General features: G+C 39.0%; 2 protein-coding genes across 2 annotated transcripts; one reads left to right on the top strand and one right to left on the bottom strand.

Moving 5' to 3' along the window:
* The first annotated feature begins 347 nt into the window (after positions 1–347).
* On the top strand, positions 348–7425 carry oxa1l (OXA1L mitochondrial inner membrane protein). The gene is made up of 10 exons (XM_067579475.1): positions 348–500; positions 1617–1751; positions 3066–3348; positions 3511–3654; positions 3761–3846; positions 4179–4343; positions 5128–5232; positions 5371–5533; positions 5656–5736; positions 7146–7425. Exons 1-10 carry the CDS (start codon positions 390–392, stop codon positions 7265–7267), a joined length of 1395 nt encoding a protein of 464 aa, XP_067435576.1. The 5' UTR covers positions 348–389; the 3' UTR covers positions 7268–7425.
* A 105-nt stretch (positions 7426–7530) lies between these two features.
* On the bottom strand, positions 7531–19849 carry slc7a7 (solute carrier family 7 member 7). Its single transcript, XM_067579474.1, has 11 exons — positions 19557–19849; positions 18942–18991; positions 17049–17700; positions 12863–12988; positions 12613–12757; positions 10781–10904; positions 10587–10690; positions 10354–10450; positions 10089–10238; positions 9816–9999; positions 7531–8352 (listed from the first exon to the last, which is right to left on the bottom strand). The coding sequence occupies exons 3-11, from the start codon at positions 17539–17541 to the stop codon at positions 8279–8281; spliced, it is 1497 nt and encodes a 498-aa protein (XP_067435575.1). The 5' UTR covers positions 17542–17700; positions 18942–18991; positions 19557–19849; the 3' UTR covers positions 7531–8278.
* Between the last annotated feature and the right edge of the window lie 2668 nt (positions 19850–22517).

Genomic DNA, 22517 nt, shown 5'->3' with positions numbered 1-22517 from the left:
CAGATGTTAGAACTCCTGTTGTTTTAAGATGTACTATATAAATAAAAGTGATTGACTTACATTTTAAGTGCATTATGAACTGATCTTCTAATGGTCCGTATGAATAGGAAGGGTGATTATGGCAAGAAAAACCTGTTTCAATGTTCATTTGGACGCCTAACAATATTATATAGGCTACTGTGTACAAGTATTTATAATCGTTTGAGTTTTGGCAGAAATGTGGAGAAGGGGCAGAGAGAAATCCCATTATATTTCAACAGAATGACACTACACCGCCCTATCAATAAACAAAAACAAACAACACGTCACGTCGGGCTAAGAACATGCTGAGAACAGCCGAGTGAATTGACTCTTCGCGCTTTCCGTAGCAGGTTGTATTCCCTGCCAACATGGCTGCCATCAGGAGTGGGGTGACTCCGGGCTGCTTAGCGAGGTGTTTTCTGAGACAAACTGGAAAACCGAGCCGAGGCAGCCATCCTCTTTCAGACACATGGAACCACGTAGGTCTCACTTACAATTTACTGCCTGTTACTTTCCCGCTGCTTTTTAAACAAAGACACAAACAGCGGCTTTCTCTCGGCTAACTCGCTAGCCGATTAGCATCCTCACAGCGTAGTAATGTGCATGTCTTCTGTGTGACTTTGACAGCAGCAGCCTCTACAGGAGACACACATTTCACTGTTTAAGTTTTAATCACCACGGTTCATAAGCGACAACATAGATAATTTAGTTAAAAGTAACGAAATGCTTGCTGCTGATCATTAGGAGTGTTTTTATGGCATTATTGAGGTTTACCCTTCATCTCTGGGGCTCCTGCCAGCTTTGTCAACATCTACCGCAGAAATCTCTCCTAAAGTACAGATATTACAGCTGTTGCTCTGCCCTTTGTTTAACTGATGTTAATACAGGTCTAAATCTTAAGTAACTAACCTCAGGTTTAACACAGAGTCCTGTAGAAATCACCTAAATGCCCCTAGAGGTCACTGTATACAAGTGAGTAACGTCACTGTTTTCAAGCCTGTTATAAAACAGTCAGGAGCCCAAATTAACATTGACATCATAGGTTTTTCTTTCTGTAATTATTCCTCCGGTTCATACTGGCCATTAGAAGATCCCTTCATATTGCACTTATGCGTACATGCACTATACACCAACCTGATGGTACACACACATACATAAGCACATATATTTACACATATACTATACACATATAGATATTTAGTCATATATCATAGGTAGGACATGCATACTGCACTTTACATACATACACTCATATATTTTTTAGACTATTTATGTTGTTTATAGTCTTGTTTATTACTGTTGCTTTCACTCTTTTAAATATTAGTTTTTTTCCTTTCTGGAAAAAAAAAAACAGTGACTTAAACGATTGATTATCAAAATAGTTTCAGATCAATTTCCTGATAGTCAATTGTTTCAGCTCTAAAATATTTCAATGCATGTAGGCTATGAATGATAAAACGTGCATTGTATATTGTTCCAGTGGTATTTCTGATTTCCTTCATGGCTGCAACAGCACCAACATGTGTCATCAGGTTGTATTTTATTGTGTGAAGTGAGCACCTGCCTGACGCTCGTTCCCTCTGGTTTACAAACAGCGGTTGCTGCAGAGGTCCCACCTGCACACAGTGTTTGAGTGCAGCAGTCCGACCACAAGGACTCTGCTTGGCCGGAGACAACATGGAAAGTTGCTGTGGGTGAACGCCGTGGCAGTCAGACACAACAGCTCACAGGTGAGTTGGCACACGGGTGATAACTGTTGTATGAGTAGCATCAGTGACCAGCGGAGGAGTGAGATTATCCTGTTATGGCTGCTTAGTCTAAAGCTCTGTCTGTGTTTTTTCACCATGTACATGACGCTATATTCAAATATACATTGTAAGAATTTGAGTTACAGGTCAACAAAAAGCATTTTTTGTTTTAAAATGACCAGAATTGGAAATATAAGCCTGTTTCACTGCCTTTTTTCAATCATTATTAATGTAAATAAATCTCTAATATGATCATAAATTACTGGTAACTTACTGGTAACTGGTAACTAAGTTTTTGGAGTAACAACGTGTTCCAATGCTGTGTTTGACATTTTGAAAAAAACAGTCAAGGCCTTGAAAGTTTTTGAAAGTAGACATAAATAGACTTGGGTCAATAAAAGTGCTTGAATTTATATATTTTGTGCAAGAATAGAACATTGTTTTGCTGCGTTAAAGAAGGAAAGAGACCACATAGTCTGTGAGCTTCTGTAAATCCTACCAGGTATTCTGTGTTGTAACAGTAATTAACTTTGATCCATGTCTCAAACTGTTCTGTGTTGGGTCCTTGAATTTGAGGGGATTGGGCCTGGAAAGTATTTTAATTTGATGTTTCAGGAGGTGTGGGAACCCTACTTTAATTTTTTCTCAAAAATACATTTAGTATTAAGTAAAAATTTTATCACAGTAATTTTATATTGCAATATTAATATGTAATGTCAAATATATTGAGAATATAAAACAGATAAAATAACTAGATGGATGGAAATGCCTGTTTTAGTATTATCCAGAAGAGAAATATACCTGACAAATCAAGGCAAAAACAATGTAAAAATGTCATAAAGCTTTGATTTGCAATATTACCCACAATGGACTAATATAACCACAGATATGAAAGGGATTATATCCTCACACACACACACATAATGTATATCTTCATATTACCCTTAAGACAATTGCTTAAATTTTGTCTTGAAAATAAGTTTTTTGCTTTTTGGAAGAATTGAAATGTTTCAAAGTAAACTGAATCAAATTGCGGCCACAATTGGAGATTTTATGGTGCGCTAAATCACTGCTAAGAGTCAAATTTATATCAAATAACTGCTAAATCGATACTGATATTGCCAGATCCCACCTGAGGCTGGATCCATGGCAGCTTCCTATGAACCTCCAGTTATTGAGTCGTCACCTGTCTCCCTGCCGGCAGACCCCACCCCCATCATCGCACATCCAATCACTGAACTGGTGGCTGATATTCTCACCTGAATCATGTTTCTCCATTTGGATTCATATTTTCAGATCCCAGTCGAAACTGTTTCCGTGGCAGCACCAGTATCGGACAGCTCTGCTGCTCCTCCAGTTTTGGGGCCCGCTGACCCCACCCCTGTCATAACGCAGCCAATCATTGAGCAGGCGGCCGACGCTGCACTGACTGCGGTGGAGGTCCTGCAGGCTGCGGCTACAGATCCCACTTTAGCAGAGCTGGGACTCGCCGCCCACACACCAGTGGGACTGATCCAGAACTTGTTAGAGTTCATGCATGTGGATCTAGGTTTACCCTGGTGGGGAGCCATCGTTGTCGGTAAGCACAGATCAAGAAAAACTTAGAAAGCAACATTCGGGCATTCTGGGAAAGTAGTGAAGGCAGGTTATATCTGTATCCAAGGATGTACTTCCTGTCTCACTTCTAATCTTCTTCTTCTGTTCCTCTTTGTTTCTGTAAATCTTTCCCTCCATCGTATAGGAACAGTGATCGCTCGTATGGCTGTGTTTCCAGTCATAGTGAAGGGCCAGAGGGAGGCGGCCAAGCTAAACAACGTCATGCCCGAGATGACCAAACTCACCACCAGGATGACTGAGGCCAAACAGAGTGGAAACAAATTTGAATGTAAACGTTCTCTCCTGTTTCTTCACTGTGTTTCTCTTTTCAGTCACAATACAGATGTGTGTGTGTGTGCAATTTCAGAAATGAGCTGCTGTTTTTCATGTTGCAGTTGCCAAAGCCTACTCCGACCTGAACTTGTTCCAGAAGAAGCATGATGTGAATCCTCTCCGTGGCTTCCTGGTTCCTTTGGTGCAGGTCAGTTTATCTCTTCCAATCAAATTTAAAACACAGTATGCATCTAACCGATTAAAGCGGGATTCATTTTCATGTCTGTTTTCTATATGTTGCCCTTTTGTGGTGACAAACCTGAATGAAATAAAATAATCACAATAATGGAGACAATATAAGGAGGTAAAAACTGATCAGGATCTGATTTATGAATTAAGTTTGCATACCAACCTCATACTTAATGCCAGTTTGTGACATTATGTTCAAGATTTGTAGGGTTTTTTGTAGCACAGTTTCTGTTTGGCCATTGTATCTGTTAATGATGAAGACGACTCACTTATCTGTCCATCTCCCCTCAGGCACCAATCTTCATCTCCTTCTTCATCGCACTGAGGAAGATGGCCTACCTGCCAGTGCCCAGCATGCAGACAGGTGGCGTGCTCTGGTTTCCAGATCTGACGATAGCAGATCCTTTCTACATCCTGCCTTTTGCCGTCACTGGAACCATGTTCTTCATCTTGGAGGTGAGCCAGCTTTTACTCAACTTATCAGACAGATAAACGGGACATTGTAACTGTAAAATACCGCATTGGCCTGAATATAGGATGATGTAATCTGGAAATTACATTTGAAAAAGTGAGGTTCTTCTTATATTACATGTTCACAAGAGAGCGCACTGGTGTAACAGCAGCTCCTACAGAGAGTGCTGCATTATGGGTGATTTGGAGCTTTAATGTTGCTAGGCTAACGAGCATATTCAAGTCCATTTGTGGTGCATCTGTCGGCACTAAAAGTGTTTAATTAGCTCAGTTTAACTAACAGGTGTTTCTTAGGGCTCATGTGATGTGTTTTTTCTGCCACAGAGGAAATAAATTCATGGCAAGTGAAAACAAGTCAAAAGCGTCTTCCAACGTCTTGACTGCAGAAACGTACCGGGGTCCGAACTGTCCTTTAAAGCTGCCTAGAATTACTGCTGTCACAGATGATGAAGAGGTCAAACAGACAATCTGAAATATGCTAACTTGACCGCTTCCAAGCTGTGTGTTATATCTGAAAAAAATCTTTTTCCCAAAAACAGGCGTTGGAAAAGGAGAGAACAGGGGGTCGTCTTATATTCGGGCCAATATGTTAATATGAACCCTGTTGATGTGTAATTTTTTCAGTGCTCTTATGCCAAAAACAGTCTCCTTCCTGTTATTATCAAGCCAGACAGAATAACCAATCAGCACAAGCACTTAATTATTAGACTATTAGGACTATCGTTGGACTGACTGTCACCTTAATAATCTTCACATTTGTTGCCTCCAGCTGGGTGCAGAGTCTGGTGTTGACAACCCCAATCTGAAAGCCATGAAGACTGTGTTCAGGATCATGCCCTTCATCATCCTCCCTCTCACCATTAACTTCCCCACGGTGAGTCTGCCTCTCACTCTACTCTTTTCTCCCTCATCTTACATATAAGCAGGTAGTACCAGGAAATACAGTTTAAAGATCTTAAACTCTTTGCCGCATTCAGTGTCTAAAGTCTGTTTCTCCTCAAACAAACCTCAGGCTGTTTTTACATACTGGTTGACCTCCAACTGCTTCTCCTTGGGTCAAGTCGCTCTGCTCAGACACCCCTTCATCAGACAGAAACTGAGGATCCCAGATAGGATCAAACACCCAGAGTCCGCGCTGCCTCCAAATGAAGGCTTAATTGAAAGCATGAAGAAGGGTTGGTGTTTTAAACTACTTAAATCTGATAGATTAAGACATTTCATCTATTTATTGTTTGATTCACTGAAAAATAAATCAGAAAAATTGCAGCACTGATTATTTCTCTGGTTGTGTTTCCAGGCTGGAAGAATGCTCAGCTGGCCCAGCAGCTGGAAGAGAGGGAACGAAGGATCAAGAACCATCTGGACCTCGCTGCCAAAGGTCAGTCCCAACATACGCAGATCCTCTCTCCATATCTTGGTTTGGCTTGATTTTACAATTTGTGACATCAGAACAAAGAGCTGGCTGGAGTTGTTTCTAAATGAGAATATAGGATGGGTAAAAATATATAGGAAAATAAAATATCTCTCCAATACAATGTCCTAATTTTGTACATTATTTGTACTAGTATACAAATAGAGGAGGTGCTCCCCCTTGTGGCCATAGTCAGATATAGCAGCAATGACACTGGAATAATAAAAAGATAATTGTAGAAAAAAGAGAAGAGTATTAATGGGGATTGCGGATGTTTTCTTGCCTTTACTGTCGAAACTTTTACACAAGACTGAGAGCTAGAAAATAGTCTAAAAAATTATCACCTTCATTTATTACCTTCTGTATGAAAATACAAGTTTTTCAACTAACAACCAGACGACCCACCTAATAAAATGTTACTGACTGCAGTTTAGGGAACAGGTACACACTTAAAATTCTGGTACAGCTACTGTATGTATTCAGTCCTGCAGATTTACAGACTTCAAGTTGTGCCGCAGTTGAATCAACAAGGCCATAAAGTTTGTTTCACAGCAAAATCAGCAGGTGATAAACGGCTCTCATATGAGTATTTCGAGTTTTGCATGTAAACTTTTACCAAGTCTGAAACCTTACAGACTTTCCAGAGTGAATTTTTGCTGAATTTACAGCATCTTAACGAGTGTTTTTTGTGTTTATTGTACTAGTATTTAAACAGTTAGTCAATACATCGATAAATTAATCAACAGAATGTTAATTGGCAACTATTTTGATCATCGTTTGTTTGGCAAAAATATACTTGTTCCAGCTTCTTATATTTTTTTTAATTTTCTTGGTATAAAGTAAACATCAGCTGTAGGAACAATAATATGTATTTTGTTGTGTTTGCTGCCTTTTTATAGACCAAATGATTAAGCAAGAACATAATTGGTCAAGAAATCAAAATATTTGTTAGTTGCAGCCCCACATCAATCACACTTTTTGTATCATTTTCCGTGTGTTTACATCTGAAAACAGACATTTATTGAGGACATTTTAGGTTTACAGATGCTGTTGCTGTAACAAAAGCAATTTATGAGGTCACAATTTTTTTATTTATTTTTTGCCTGTTGTGTGCCACTTTAATACCCTTTAACATTTTCACAAAACAGGCCAATGTTATCACCAAAGAGCCACAAAAGCTCACTCTTCAGGTTTGAAGCCACACTAATCAAGTGTTTGTCAAATGTACTTCCACATCCTGACAACTAGATGGAGCCGTCAGCACGATTGTCTGGCTGCTGCCAAGCGTTCCGACGCCTGAGACCATTTACAACGAACACTGCAGCAAGTGTGTTTCATTCAGTTTGTCATTTCTAAAAGTCCTTCTCTCTCTGCAGGTCCACTGAGGCAGACTTTTACCCAAAATCCTCTCCAGCAGACGCCTCCCATAGGCGCCGCATCAGCTAAAGACAAGACAGCCGTTGGCAAAGCGAGGCCATGGAAGGACACTATTGGATAAATCAGAGATAAATCAGAGTGGCTGAGTGTTTGAGAGTATCATGAATTATGTACATATTTATAGATGCAGGAGAAGGAGGGAAAAGATGACAGGGTGGGTAAGAGTTGTCATTGTGTATGTGTTATTCTAATTAAAATGTAAAATCTGCCTCAAAACAACCACTTTGGTGCATGTATTGTCATTATATTTCACTACACAACATATTAATACACTCAACCAGTAATGTCCTTGTAGCAAAATGAAAGAAATAAGACATTTATGTTGTCAACAAGTAATTTTATTATAAATACATGTTTGCAGTTCAACTGTCTCATACTCTTCTACATTTAACAGCCTGTGTGTGAGAGACACTGAAGACAAAATGAGTTAATTTGAGTAAAAATAGCCCTTTGTTTCACTAGACTTTGCACCTGAAAGTACAAAACTTTTATGAACTTTTTCTCCACATGAATGAATGTGGATTTACATATTTAAATCTTTTATTGTTTGTTTTACTTTGTGCAAATAATAATATCACCAAGGCTGTTTCTATGGTCTGCAGTGCTTTTAGTTTCAAAATGTTCTCCTGTCCACTTAATTTAACCATAATAATAATAATCTGTAACCTTCCAGTAAAATCAAAAAGATATCTCTCGGGTTATATGATGTCATACATGACATATCAATTAAATAATTTTCTACTAATACTTTCAGTTCTGTGATAAAAAAAACAAAACAAAACAGGTGTAGTTGATTTTTTTCAGGAGTGCATTAAAAATGGTCTCTCTGAAGTCGCAGTCAGCTTGAATAAAATCTTGCCAACAAGCACCCGGGCGCCATCATGCATGCATTCGTTAACATTATCGCCGGGGTGATGATTGACAGGTCAGAGAGCTGCGTCCAGCTCAAGCCCAATGTTAGTCCATCAAGGCCTAACAGTAGTAGTTGACTGGCCAGGATGAGTTCAGGTTGAGCCTCTGTGTGTGTTTGTGCGTCGTCAGTCTCTGGCAAGGTATTAAAACCAAAATGTCTCTACTCTTCCTTGTCAATGTCCATTTCAGTCAGAACGGAGAAGCACACCTTCTGAATGAGTATGCCAGATTTAGCTGAAAGAGGAAGAAACAGGAGAAGAGTTAACGTGAATCCAGCTGTAAAAATCAACAGTTTAGTCCTGGGTCCAATTTGAATTTTTAAAACTTAATTGGGCAACTTTTGAGCCGTGATATCTGGTTTTAAAATTTAGTTTTACTTAATGTGAGTGAAGAGTGTATGGTAGACACGGACATCCAAAAAACCTCAAACAGGTGCTGGACCAAAGAAACGTACAAAAGAAAGAAGAAAGTCTGCACACTGTAGCTCCCTTTTTCTTCAAATGCAATTTAATGGGACATCCACACTTTGTGAAAAAGGGAGTTACAGTGTGTGGACTTTCTTCTTTCTTTTGTGCTTCACCTGAATGATCTATCTCTAATTATTTAATCAGTTTAGCTTTAAACAGCTAACAGTATATTGTAAATTAATATCCAAAAAGTCTGATAACTTTGTAATAATTCTTCAAATCATGCTACACCAGTTGGTAGAAATGTCCATCTATGTTAAGGTAATGTATTGCTAACATTTTTATTTTTTTAATTAAAAACGTCATATTGCCTGGAACACAAGATCTACAAAATCTAATGGTATTTCAACTAAATTAGTATTAGTAGTATTAGTATTTACTTTAATGACATTTTTTCTCCCTTAAAGTGAAATAAAAGATAGTAAAAGTACATTAAATCATGCAGATTGAGTTTACTTTTAATGTAAGTGGACGTCTCTACCATTTGGTTGAGGCTCATATTTAAAAAAAAGCATTCAGTTAAAAAAAAACAAAAAAAACGTTTTTGTTATTATTTTTGCCCAAAGAAACTAAGAAATAAAATTTAAAAAAAAAAAAAAAGTTTCCTTTGAAAGGTTAAAATAAATACAATTTCTTGTATTTCATCCAGCCTGCATTTAAGTAAATGCAGTTAATGCTGAATGATACAAATGGATCCTTTTAAACTTCAAACTACTTGAACCCCTGTTTTTTTAACTCCCATTGTTATTTTTATTTCTTTTCATTTCTTGTCTTTTTTTTTACAGTAAAGATTTCATTTACTAGCAAAGTTGCAAAACTGGAGCATAAAAATGTATTTCATCATTATTTCACATTTAAGATTTAAGAAGTTGCACCGACATGCGTTACTTGTCGACATAAACACTTTAACTATGACCAACAGCAGTCTGATTTACCACGATGCACCTCACACATCTGCAAACTCCAACTCTATACGATCTCAAGCAGCATTACTCTATTAAACATGTGGAGCATTACGTTCGGTATGAGGGAGAGGTGAGAAACTCAGCTTTGTGGTGCATGTTGTTGTTATTATTATTGTTAAAACAAGTGTCTAAGGACGTCCCTAGAACAACGAGAGCAACCCAGTCATTTACCACCAGGTAATTTGACTTTGAGACCCCTGCTTTAAAAACAAACGGACAATTTTTCAAATATGAAAACAATGAGAGAATCCTGGGGCTTTCTTACCAATCATCTTCCGTAGCAGCAGCGGCCTCTTATGGGCCGGAGTGTAGCAGCAAAGGAAGTAAACGGGCACTCCTGACAGGGCGATACCAATGCCGATGAGGGAGTTGATGGTGTCACTGTAGAGCGGCACCACCACCAGGAAGACAGTGAGCAAACAGAAAACGATGGGGTAGAACAGACTGAGCTGAGGGAGGACGAGAGAGGGAAAGATTAGACATTGTGGCCTTGAATTGTTGATGAAATAAAGCACTGTACTTTAGATGAGTGAGCTACCTTCAGTGGTCTCTTCCTGTCCGGCTGCTTCCAGCGCAGATACAGTTGTCCCAAAATGGACAGACCCACAAAGAACCAGTAGCTGAAGCTGTAGTAGTTGATCAGCCTGAAGACATCCTCTACGCACAGGTAAATGAGAGCCATGAGCCCCTGCAGAGTATAAAGCAAGTCAGATTGAGAAATGTGAGGATGTGGGGTTTTTTTTTTTGCAAATATACAACACTGTAAATAAAACAGATAAAACAGACGATGAAGGCAGACTGACGTTGAAGAGCAGAGCGGGGACGGGGGTGTAGCGGGTGACATGGATCATGCACAGGTAGTCGGGCAGGTGGCCCTCTCTGGAGCCCACGAAGAACAGCCTTTTGAGACACAAAAATGTGGATCAGAGTGGTGATGAGTGACGCCGACGGACACAAGTGACAATGAGTGGGGTTCTGATAACACACGGATGAAATGACGGCGCAAAACGTTTCCTAAAAGTGCAGAATCACTCACCTGGAGGACGCCAGGATGGAGGCGTTTAGTCCTCCGAAACAGGACAGAGCCACAGCTAAGGGAATAGTCCAGTTCATCACTCCGAACACCTGGTCTGCAAACGTCTGGAGAGAGAAGACAGAAGAGTCTTTAACAAAAGGATGACGAATACAAAGCTTAAATAAAATGATTTATTGTGGATTATAGACACTTACCACTGCTACAGCATCACTGTCTAAGATTGCATTCATGGGAAGGATGGTGTAGTACGCCACGTTGGTCAAAATGTAGATTACTGTCACTATGGGCATGGAAATAGCGATGGCCAGTGGCAGATTCCTGTAATTAACACAAATAAACAGCAGAGGGAAGCAAAAGAGAGATGAGACGTAGATTCAGGGTTCCTCATGAGTCGGCGGGACAAGAGCCAATCGACCCTATGGGTGAGGGAAGGATGAGGATTGGGATAAGGTTGGGGTGTTTATCACTTAATCTGCCTGGGAACTCGGGGAGAAGCTTGAGATCCGATCACATGTGTAGCCTTGCTTCATTTGATCAGCATTTGGAAGTGTGAATCACAGCAATAAATTTCAAGCACACATTTGTGGTTTCAATGCGGTTTCCTTTAAAAACATCATCACAAACTCTTTCACACCTATTGTTTCACCCACTCTTTATTTTGTCTGTCACATATTGTTCACTACTCAGCAATTTGCTCCTTACTGGCTGACATTTATTTCAGAAAGAAAAAAAGCTAATTTATCTTCTTTTTTAACTCAGGACAGAAAGAATTTTCTTTGGTTCAACAATAATCTAATTATTCTGGTAAATTTGAGGTCATTGATTAACCTCTGTTAGATATAGTAAAAATATGCGAATAAAAACTCAGTAACACTTTATTTTACAGGTTCTTTAATTTTATACTAATTACCTGGAAATTTTCTGAATAATTGTTTATCTAATACTTTTCTCATATTCTATAAAATTACATAACTCTTTCAAAGAAATGTCCCAAGATTTATCAGTTAAACAGCAGCTACTTTTAGGAAGTTTTGAAAATACGTCTTGGAAATAAGTAAAAAAGTAAGAAATCCGTGAAGTGTTATCTTAATTGTTGCTAGAAGTGTTTTCAAGAAACAATCTAATACGCAAAGACAAAACTACACACTGAAAAATACTTTTTTTCTGTCTGATGAAGAATTGTTAAGAGTCTAAATTTTTAAGAGGTTTTGCAAATTAACAATTACATACAAATACTGTATAATGAGTGGGCACTTTTTTTCAAATTTTCTAATAATTTTTGCAAAATGTCAGAAAAATGGATTGTTAAATACCTGCAAATTTCTGGGAAATTAGTATAAAATTAAGGGACGTGTAAAATAAAGTGTTACCAAACACTCTCTTAACTTTAGTTTGTGTCCAAGACAAATCTGGATGATATTTGTTTCTCCACCTTTAGACTGATGATAGATTTTTTTCTTTGAAAATGAGAACAAATTCATAAATGTGTGGACAAAATGTAAGTGTACGAAATACACAATCTTCAATTCATTAGTGGCATCAGATAAGGTTCAAAATGTGTTAGCACAGTGTTAGCAATGAGTTTCATTTAATTAATCTGTGTCTGTCTAGGAGAGGTAGATGAAGAGAGGAGGAGCTCTTATTTAAGATTCTGCCCTGAAACACTGTGATAGATGTAAATGCACCATGGATTTAGGAAACAAGTATATTGAAACATAGTAAAAAATAGTAAAAGAATTAAATAAAAACAAAGTTGCTTAATGTTTTCTTTGTATTTATTTTTCAGGAGTCTCTTCCAGCTCTCAATGTTGACAAAAACATGTACATCCACAATAAGGATGAACATATTTTGCTTGTATTAAGTGATGGTAAATAATAAATGTTCTACCAAAGTGAATTATCGCTGAAATTTATTTCAAAACCTGATATTATGGATTGGAAGTAGAAAATGCTGAACTGGTCACAATCAAATGCCATCATCCGACAAGTGTATCATCTTTATCACCCTCCTGCCCGCCCTCCTCACCTCTCTGGGTTCTTGATCTCCTCTGTGACAAAGTTGAGGGTGTCCCATCCAGAGTAGGAGAACAGAGCCGAGTACAGAGCCAGAGCGATGCCTCCGGGGTCCTGGGATGAGCCTTCGAACATGCCCTCGAAGTTCTGTGTGTAACCTGAAACACAACACAAAGGGAAAGAATAATCATGGTAAGTAATGGAATATAATTTCATGATTGTTACAGTATTTGGGTTAATATTCTGAATGTAAGATAAAAGACCTTGTCCGAGCTTCACCAGCCCAGTGATGATGACCGCAATGAGAGCAATGACTTTGGCGTAGGTGAAGAAGTCCTGGACCCTGGTGCCATACTTCACATAGGCACAGTTCACAAAGGTCAGCAAACCTGAGGGGAAATAACCACAGTAAGTTCATAAACACTCTATAAACATGCACGTATTACTGATACACACATCCAAACGGATTTCTTGAAATCCTTCAACGGTCTCAATGGTGACATTTGCTCTGTAAACTCAGCGCTTGTTTCCGTGTGAGTTTGCCAGGTTTAAGGAAATGGTGCTGCTGACTCAAGCAGACTGCCGTGTTGTTTTTCAGACGAGGAAACAGCTGAGTGCAGCACATACAAACTCACACACACACACACACACACACACAGACACACACACAAACACAAGGGCCCACAGGTACAGCCATAGAGATGAGAGAAAATATAAAAGCTTTTGTGAAATTAGATCTTTTCTCTGATTTTTCAGCATTTACTCTTCTCAGCTGCTTCATTTTTCCTTTACTGCCCTAGTTTCACTTGAAGCAGTATTGATGTTTTTGGAAAACATGTTTTCATGCTTCTTTCTTTCTGAGACTTATCTCTCTCTGGGCTCTTATCAGCACATGATTCCTCCAGTTTCTAAACATTAAGATAGTAAAGTGCAGGATGTCTGCTCATTTTGAATCCTCCTGTGTCCCAGCAGTGGTCAATTGCCTAAGAAGCAACAAAAACTCAAAATTACTCTAATTTCCTGCTCTAAAAAGTAGTTTTTTATTGCACTATTCTTTTGTTCACAAATGTGTTTTTAATTGGATTTTGAGGGGATAATTAATGGATTAAAATTAAAAGGTATTTTTAACAGGAAATGGAATTTTTACAAACTTAAAATTGACCAAAAACCATGTAAACCACCCCTAAGTTATACCTTAAAGCGCCCGGATTTTCAAATTACAGTGAAAATTAAGTATACAGAAAATATATGTGTAAATCAAGGGAGTTTTCAAATTAGAGTGTTTTAAGGAGTTTAGTTTTTGCTTTAAGAACCCCTTAATTACTCCTCAAATTAATAAATAAGGGATTATGTAGCCCTTGAATAGTACCTAATTTGTAAATTAAAGGTGAAATATATGACATTCAACCCCACTAGATGTCATACTAGAACACCAGCATCTCAGACCAAAACAAATGTGCAGCTCACAAAACTCAGATCAACCTATTTCTCACCTCAATGTTTTCATATTTTACTGTACTGTTTAGCTGTGATATGAGAAACTTTGTGACATGGCTGCCATGTTGGAAATGGACGTGGGGAGGACACAGAGGGACCCACATGCACTAATATGTACACAAGCCGGACCAGTTACCTAGACAAAGAACAGAGAGGCTCGGATTACAACACACACAGAGGGAGTGTGACTTCTCTCTCTGCTCAGTACGCCATTACTTCACTATATCTTTACATAGCAAATAGTTGTTTGCTTACATCTAGTGGGGCTGAATGTCGTGTATTGCACCTTTAAGGGCTTCTCAAATTAAGGTGTTTAGAGGGGTTTGGGTTTGCCTTTTCAAATCAAAAGGATCTCTGACAGTCATACTGAACAATTAAAGGGGTTTTGGTATGTTTTCAGGGGTAAATTACGGAGCAATTAATGGTATTTTAAGAGATTCTTGTTTCATAGTCGTTATTTAAATATTTCTCCAGACTCTACAAGTCTTGTAAGCACTGATTTAACAAGTTCAGCTGCAAACCAGCTGAGTGCACATATTTTATCTACCGTTGCGTCAAGTTCTTATCACCTCTCGCTAACCTCCACATCAGCCAGACGTTTAAAGAAGACACCAAAACAGGATTACATCACTGTCCTTCTCCTCCACGCTGACCATCGAAAGGCCTCCCACTCAGGCCGCAGTAAGAGGAGGCTTCAGTGATGAATCATAACACTATCATCTTCCACCACATTGACAGGTAGAGGATCATAACAAGTCCATTATCAGCACGAGGCCCAGTCAAACACAACAAAACACAACGCTTTAGACAGAGGCGAGGGAGACTTTGCCACACAGAAGTAGAGGCGTGGTGTATTGACAGTGGAAGGTTAGAAGGGTGGGAGGTGTGAGATCGGGTGTAGGAGGATGGCTTGACTGGTAGTGGAGGTCAAATGTGGTCCAGATGTGAGATGAAATGGAGATCTTGAAAAACTCATTCATTTGTTCGCTAACTGTGAACTCACGTGCTGGTGGAACATCCAGACTCTGGATGTAAGCAGCTAAAATGCATTAAATTTCCATGTTATTTTATTGGAAAATAAGTTATTGACAACTGTGGAGCTCTTTGAAATGTTGATGTAGATTTTGCTCCTTCTTAATTGAAATGGTTAATTATGTTTTTTTTCTGTGAAGCAAAGATGTTTTCTTACGTCTAATGGATACAAATTTAGATTTTCTGTCATTTTGGAAATGGGAAAGTCAGTGAAAGTTTCCAAATTTGTGGTTAAAGGTGTAACTAATGTGACATTAAAGGTGTCATCTTAAACCACAAAGGCATTCATGTGAAATTTCCACGTAGTACATTTTCCTCATTTCCACCAATAAAAGAAAAAAAATCCATAAAAATATAGGCCTGATAAAAATGTAAAGTATTTCTTAAATTTTTAATAGTTGTTTTACTTACAAAGTCAATAATTATGAGATTCTAATTTCTACACAGTTTTCAAAAGTCTGAGATACTAAGTTGAGTTTTTGACTTACTGAGTCAAAATTATGAGATAGTAAGTAAATTATGACTTACTAAAAAAAACAAAAAACTTTTTACTCAGTAAGTCATAATTATTAAACAGGAATTCAAAATTTTGATTCAGTATCTTATCATGTTTACTCAGTAAGTTGTAATATTGACTTAGTAAATTAAAACTATCTTATATTTTTAACTTTGTTTTTTGGGGGTTTTTTTGTTTTTGTTTTGAATCACTAACTGTTTTGGTTTTTTTTACTTGGCATAAATGAGCTTCCATATAATTGGAACAACTTCTGTTAAAGCTAGCATGTAATAGTCTGAAGATCTGCCTTGAACTAATTAAGAAGTAGGATATAAGAATTAACCTGTTAAATTAATGGTATGACCTAAACCTTAATCTCAACAGAAACAGGATAAGACTAAATTGGGGCATAGGGGAACTACAACCTCTATGCCCCGACCTGTCTGATCGCATCATTTCCGCACCATTTCTCAGTCTCAAAGAGTAAAAGTTTGTCAATGAGACTTTCACTAACAGGAAGCATGTTTAATTTGGTTTAAAGCTTGACTCCTGTGCTGAGCTGTCAGAAGCTGCTCAGGTCAGAGTCTCACTGCAATAAGGACTTTACCTCACGGCTATCAGCACTCTAAGCCCTCCTCTGAGCGCTGCTTATCGGTGCGTGGCGGGAGTGTGTAGGCTATGTGAGTGTATGTTCAGGTGAGTGGGCGGATGAATGAGTAATATTTATTGCGCCCCAGCACATTATGTGTAGTTTTTATCTTTAATATTTGCGCTTATCTGTGAACTACTGCCTACATAAGCTCTCTGTCCGTCTTTGGCTTTTTGTCTCAGTGTGCGGTTGCCAGAGTGTTGGTATTTCATTGCCTCCAGAGTTGCTCTCAGTTGCTTAGCGAGCAGTTTTGTGAATTTCTTGTTAGTTTGATTAATTCAGTTTGTCGGCTTTACTCTTTCTGTGCGCCATTGTGTTCTAGTTACCTCAGCAATCTGGGCTGCATCCATCAGAAAGGCTATGTCTACATTTATGAAGAGTTTCTTGCCGTTTCCCAGAACAAAAACCCTGTGACTTGACTCCTCATGTGCAAGACGCCACGCCAGGATTTCTAAATCAGCGCTCTGAGATTGAGTAAAATGGCTTTTTCCCTACTCTTCCTAATTGGCGCAGAAGCCTTGGGGTCACTTGGTTCCTCTTTCATGTGCTGTGAGTGTGTTCTTCTGCTGACAGCAGCTGTGTTGTCACCATTTTTCAGTTCTCCTGTCTATAAACCACAAGTCACATGCTTCATTTCAAATGTGAAATTGAATGCTGCTATAACTTCGTTGACTCATATTTCACCACTTACACTGACTCATCTGTCATTCTGTCTGTGTCACACACAAGCAATAGACACACAGTCGCACACACTCCAGATTTGTAGGCTACTTACATATACAAGCAGCTGCCAGCAGCCTGTTGGCCAAGTATGGAGCGATACAGGTGGGGAAGATAGGCTGCACCATGTAGTTGGAGAACGTGATGGCTATGATGGCCTGGCTGGTCGGCTCGATGATCAGCAGCGATGTCCACAGGCGGATGAAGGCCAGGAAACCCCCGAACGCCTCCAGGATGTAGGCGTAGGAGGCGCCCGACTTGGTGATGGTGGTCCCCAGCTCGGCGTAGCAAAGGGCCCCGAACACGGAGAAGATCCCGCCGACGGTCCACACCACCAGCGACAGGCCATAGGAGGCGCTGTGGATGAGGACGCCCTTGGGTGAGACGAAGATCCCAGAGCCGATCATGTTGCCCACGATCAAGCACACCCCGTTCAGGAGGGAGATCTCCTTCTTCAGCTTCATGGACCCATCAGAGCCTTCAGACTTCACAGATGGGGGGCCGCCATTTGATACCTCTTGTGTTGGGGCAGAGCTGTAGGACGCCATTGTTCGTGTTTTTGTAGCTATTTACTATATATTAATTTTAAAAAACTGAGAAGCTGTTTTCTGAATGAGATTTCAGTCACAAAAGTATAGTTTTTCGCCTTGACGTGACACTGAAGACTTCAACTTTTCCTTCAGCTATCTTTGATCATCTCCTGTCATCTGTGGAGGGAACGCAGAAGCTCATGTCAGTGATGCTGTTACCATAGAGACTGATTTGTCATAGCACATATAAATACCTATGTTGTTTCCATCTTGTCCAAATCTAGTCAAACGAAAACATATTTATATGTCACAGGCACTAAAGTGGGAACAAACGTAAAAATACCACACTGGTGTGCTCGCTGCTGGATTTGAGGGCAGTTTGGCAGATTGGAGAGCCATTAGGCCGCACAGCAAATGGCCTTTTAAGGTTGAGTGTATTGACAGAGAGAGAGAGAGAGGAGCAAACATGCCTGAAAACACTGGCTCTTCATTAGTAACCATACGTCTAGCTGAGGAAGAATTACCGACTGAGACACACACACACATTTTGATTATTAGCCGCCCACCCCTTCCACCTAGTACACACACACACACACACACACACACACACACACACACACTAGCTTGCAGAATTTGAGAGTGTCAGCACAGTGACTGGTCACATGTTTTCCAAAGTTCATTATCATCAGCATGTATGGAGATGATGATGAGTCAGACACATGTCGGACAGCATTCACCTTTCTGCATGACAGGCTTCAACAGGTAAATGTCATTGTGTTAATGGGCTCCAATTAGCTGCAGTCTGAACAAACTCACTCATTTAATGAGGTGTTGAATGAGCTTAATAAAGGCCAACTTTGCAGTGACATTATATTAAGATTTTCAACAAAAACATGCAGATTTTCTGAATTGAAATTTAGACTCTCATCTTAAACTTTTTTTAGGGGATTTAAGGGTGAGAAGACATAAAGAGCATACAAAAAATATTTCATTTTATCGACTTTTTCTACCCTCTAGCTTTATCGTAAAGCTGTTACGGCTCCATATAGACGTCTATAAAAGGCATGTTTTCACCTTAAAATCACCCAAAATCTTTCTTGGGCTGCTTAAGCATTTTTTCACGAGCAGAGATTGATCAAACAACCAAGAACGGTGACTCATGCTGAGATGAAATGTAGCTTAGAAACACAAAAAGACCTCAGGGAGACTGGCAGAGATCGAAACAACAATTGATCCCAAGATAATAGACAGAGGACACTGCATGAGTGATACAGGCTGAGAAAGGAAGTGAGATAACTCAATCAACACGTGCAAGGACCTACTTTACAGTGTGATCAACCAGGTATTGAAAATGCAGATTAGAAGCAAAAGATGTGAGTGTGAAGCCTTTGAGGAGACTTGAAAAAAAGTTCAGATACCTTGTGGCAGCGGCAGCAGATCAGCAGCACGTGGGTTCAGGAAGGAGTGACTGCAAAGGAGAAGGACAGTAGATTGAGTGTCTCTACGTGAGATCAAACGCGTGCCGGAGACACTGAGGAGGCGAGACTCGTACAGAAAGAGAGTGCAAGGTCCAAAAGCTGCTGATAAGCATAGTCCTTCATGAGTTACTCAAGGTTACATCCTGGACCATGAAAATCCTCTCCACTGGAGGCGTATAGTGAGGTTATTCAGTTCCTTATCAGAGATTAATAAAGCAATAATCACCTTTTTTTATCTTGAAGAATTATTTGAATTAGATTTGAAAGATGCCATTAAGATATCATCTTCTACCAAACCTTTAAAATACTTATTCTGATTTATCACTTTTTCCTTATTTTAACTGATAAATGAGCTAAATCTAATACACTTAAGGATGCAGTTGTGCACACAGTGCTTAAAGTCAACAGGGAAAGGCACTATAAGTTAATAAATGATAAATAGACCTCAGCCAGTGTTGTAAACGAGTCTGTAACTATCTTGTATCACTGGAGAAGCCTTGTTGAGTAAAGACAGTGAAGTACAAGCAGCTATTCTTTTGGGGGGGGGAGACTCACCTTCTCCAGACGCGTTTCAAGCTCCGTTTTGGGTCTCCTTCCTGGTGTCGAAAAACGCGCAGCAGCAGCAGCAGCAGCAGCAGTAAGCAGCAGCAAATCTTGATCACTTCACTGATCACAAAAAATGTACGGCTTCAAATGCGTTATCTCTCCTCACCAAATCGCCTCATGTCTCATTTTTCTGTGTTTTTCTGCCGGTGCAATGAAGCCCCAGCACAGTACGTCCTGTTTCCTCTCGTTTTTGACTCTGCGCTCCTCAGCTGATGCACTTGTGGCTTTTATGCACTTCTGGTTTCTATAGCTTTACTACCAAGGAAACGGGTAAGACGAGGGGAGGAGGAGGAGGAGGAGGAGGAGGAGGAGGGGTGGTGGGGGGGGGGGGGGGTTCTTAATTGCCTCGCATTGTGTCTCCTGAGTGAGTTTAATTTAATTATCGCGCACATCAAGCGCGCTTGATAAATGTTACAGAGAAAAGAACAGCAGAGCAATGTGATTATGAATATTATCATGCAAATAAAACTACAGTCACTTTATTGTAATAAAAATAAGAAGCACATATACACTGTAAGTCTATATATTTATTTTTCAATAGGATCTATTTAACAGTAGTTGAATCTAACTAATTTTTATTTTTATATATTTACTCAAGTATGTAGTTGAGTATTTACATTTCCTGCAGCTTTAAACTTCTACTCAACTACATTTTAGAGGGAAATATTGTACATTTTACTCCATACAGTATGTATATGTATGTATATATATGTATATGACAGCTTTAGCTACTTTTAGGATTAAAATGTTACATGAAAATATGATATATTTTTATAGATTTAACTATAAAACAGTAAAAAAAAAAAAAAAAAAAAAGGAAAGTGGTTAGAATTACTTTCACTTCAGTCAAGTACAATAAAATAATCCACCGTGCAGTAATAATAATCTAATGTTTTTATAGGGTAATATTATATCTCTTGCAGGGGCAATTTTTCTGAATTAGGAGTATATTTTTGATACATTAAGTTCATTTTCCTCACAGGCTGTGTACTTTTATTTAAAGGACAGGTTCACAATTTTTCAAGTCTGTCTTAAAACAACAGTCAGGAGCCCAAATGAGCACTGAAAGAGGTTTTCTTCCCTGTAATCATTCCTCCTGCTCATACAAGATCCCTTCATAATTCACTTACAATGTAAGGGATGGCGGCCAAAATCCACAAGCTTCCTACTGTGCAAAAATGTATTTAACGTTATCTGAAGCTGATACGAAGCTTCAGCCGTCCAAATGAGTCAAATCAAGTAGATATCTCTCAGCGTTACACTCTTTTTAGTGCCAAAGTCCCTCTTTTTGTTACTACACTGATATTATCTTGAACTTTGCAGATGACTCAGTTATAATCAGTCTCTTCCACGATGATGAATCAAGTCATGGTCCTGCGGTTGATTATTTTTTAAACTTGTGCAAAAAGTCCTCTAACTCAGTGCATCAAAGATAAAGCCGTGCATAGACTTCAGATGCTGTCCTCCTACCGCTCAAAACACCATCATTGAGGGTCAAGAGGTGGAATCGTTTGTGAGCTATGAATACCTGTACCCTCTTTAATCATTGATAACACTTTTGAATGTAACACTGAAATGGTTTGCAGTAGAGGTCAATAGCGGCTTTTCTGCCCACAGAAACTCGCCAAGTTTAATAATTTTCCCTCATCTGCTGGTATGGCAGTCTACATATCAAATCCAAGAATGCACTGGCTACACTCGTGAATGCAAGCAGCAAGATTACAGGTGTCCAGCAGAGTAGACTGCCTGTTGTGTATAACAGTCAGGTGGTGAAGAGGGCAAATTCCATCCTGTCTGACTGCACTCACCCTCTTCATCAGGACTTTCAATCCCTGCCCTCTGGCACCCGCTTCAGATTCCTCTCAGTCAAGACAAACAGATACAAACACTCATTCATCCCCACAGCCGTTACGCTCCTCAACTCACAGAAAGGGAGGTAACTTGCACATCAGGAGTATGAACGTCTACTTGTAGAATGATGTTGCCACCGGACAAATTTGTTCATGTATTTTGATTGTTATGCTATGTTGGTCATACTTTATGTAGCGGGTTGACAGGATAGTCTTCACTGTTAGTATTATTATTGCTGTTCCGATGATTATGCTTGTTAATTGATGCAGTGCTGCTGAGTCTGTGTTACTCTTACTAATTTATTTGATGTTGCATTTTATGCTGCAAAACCAACTGCCCCTCAGGGACCAATAAAGTTGAATTATTACTTCAACCGCAGCTCAACAGGGAAACACTGTCCGAGGAAACACAAAGAGGGAATTAAATGCTAAAAAGACTGTAAATGCGGCAGATATCCGCTTGATATGACTATCGCAGGTTGATGAGGCTTCATATAAGCTTCAGATAAACTTTTAAATGCATTTTTGCACAAAATGACTGTGTGGACACACTGTGGATTTTGGCCCCCATCACTTATATTGAAAACACAATTGAATGGGATCTTTTAATATCCAGTATGAACAGGAGGGATGATTACAGCGAGGAAAACATCTTTCAGTGTTCATATGGACACCTGACTGTTGTTTTAAAGCACACATGAAAAATTGTGAACCTGTCCTTTAAGTGACATTTTCAATGCATGACTTTTACTGACTTTAATTTTTTGACGAATATTTATTTATTTATTCACTCACTCAGTCAACTGCTTTTTTAATCACCACAGCCTCTGTGCCTGTATGTGTTGTGTGTTTATTGTGTTTTAATGTCTTACTGGTGTTTTCATGTATTTTTGTTGTCTGTCATGGCTGCTGTGACAATTTCCCTCCGGGATTAATAAAGTTTTCTATCTATCTATCTATCTATCTATCTATCTATCTATCTATCTATCTATCTATCTATCTATCTATCTATCTAATTATCATGTTTTATTTTTATTTTTTTGGAGTATTGTTACTTTTA

Source organism: Thunnus thynnus, chromosome 22 (genome assembly GCF_963924715.1).
Source record: "Thunnus thynnus chromosome 22, fThuThy2.1, whole genome shotgun sequence".
NCBI classification, from domain to species: Eukaryota; Metazoa; Chordata; class Actinopteri; order Scombriformes; family Scombridae; genus Thunnus; species Thunnus thynnus.
The sequence above is the reverse complement of the archived record's forward strand: the minus strand, read 5'-3'. Positions and strand labels throughout refer to the sequence as shown.

What these genes read in the sequence shown, in the direction of transcription:
- slc7a7 (XM_067579474.1), bottom strand. Translation starts at nt 17,541, where the DNA reads ATGGCGTCCTACAGCTCTGCCCCAACACAAGAGGTATCAAATGGCGGC. An exon ending in GAGATCAAGAACCCAGAGAG is followed by an intron (nt 10,905 to 12,612) that starts GTGAGGAGGGCG and finishes TGTTAATTACAG; the next exon opens with GAATCTGCCACTGGCCATCG. An exon ending in TCCCCGCTCTGCTCTTCAAC is followed by an intron (nt 10,239 to 10,353) that starts GTCAGTCTGCCT and finishes TATACTCTGCAG; the next exon opens with GGGCTCATGGCTCTCATTTA.
- oxa1l (XM_067579475.1), top strand. Translation starts at nt 390, where the DNA reads ATGGCTGCCATCAGGAGTGGGGTGACTCCGGGCTGCTTAGCGAGGTGT. An exon ending in TCAGACACAACAGCTCACAG is followed by an intron (nt 1,752 to 3,065) that starts GTGAGTTGGCAC and finishes TCATATTTTCAG; the next exon opens with ATCCCAGTCGAAACTGTTTC. An exon ending in AATTGAAAGCATGAAGAAGG is followed by an intron (nt 5,534 to 5,655) that starts GTTGGTGTTTTA and finishes TTGTGTTTCCAG; the next exon opens with GCTGGAAGAATGCTCAGCTG.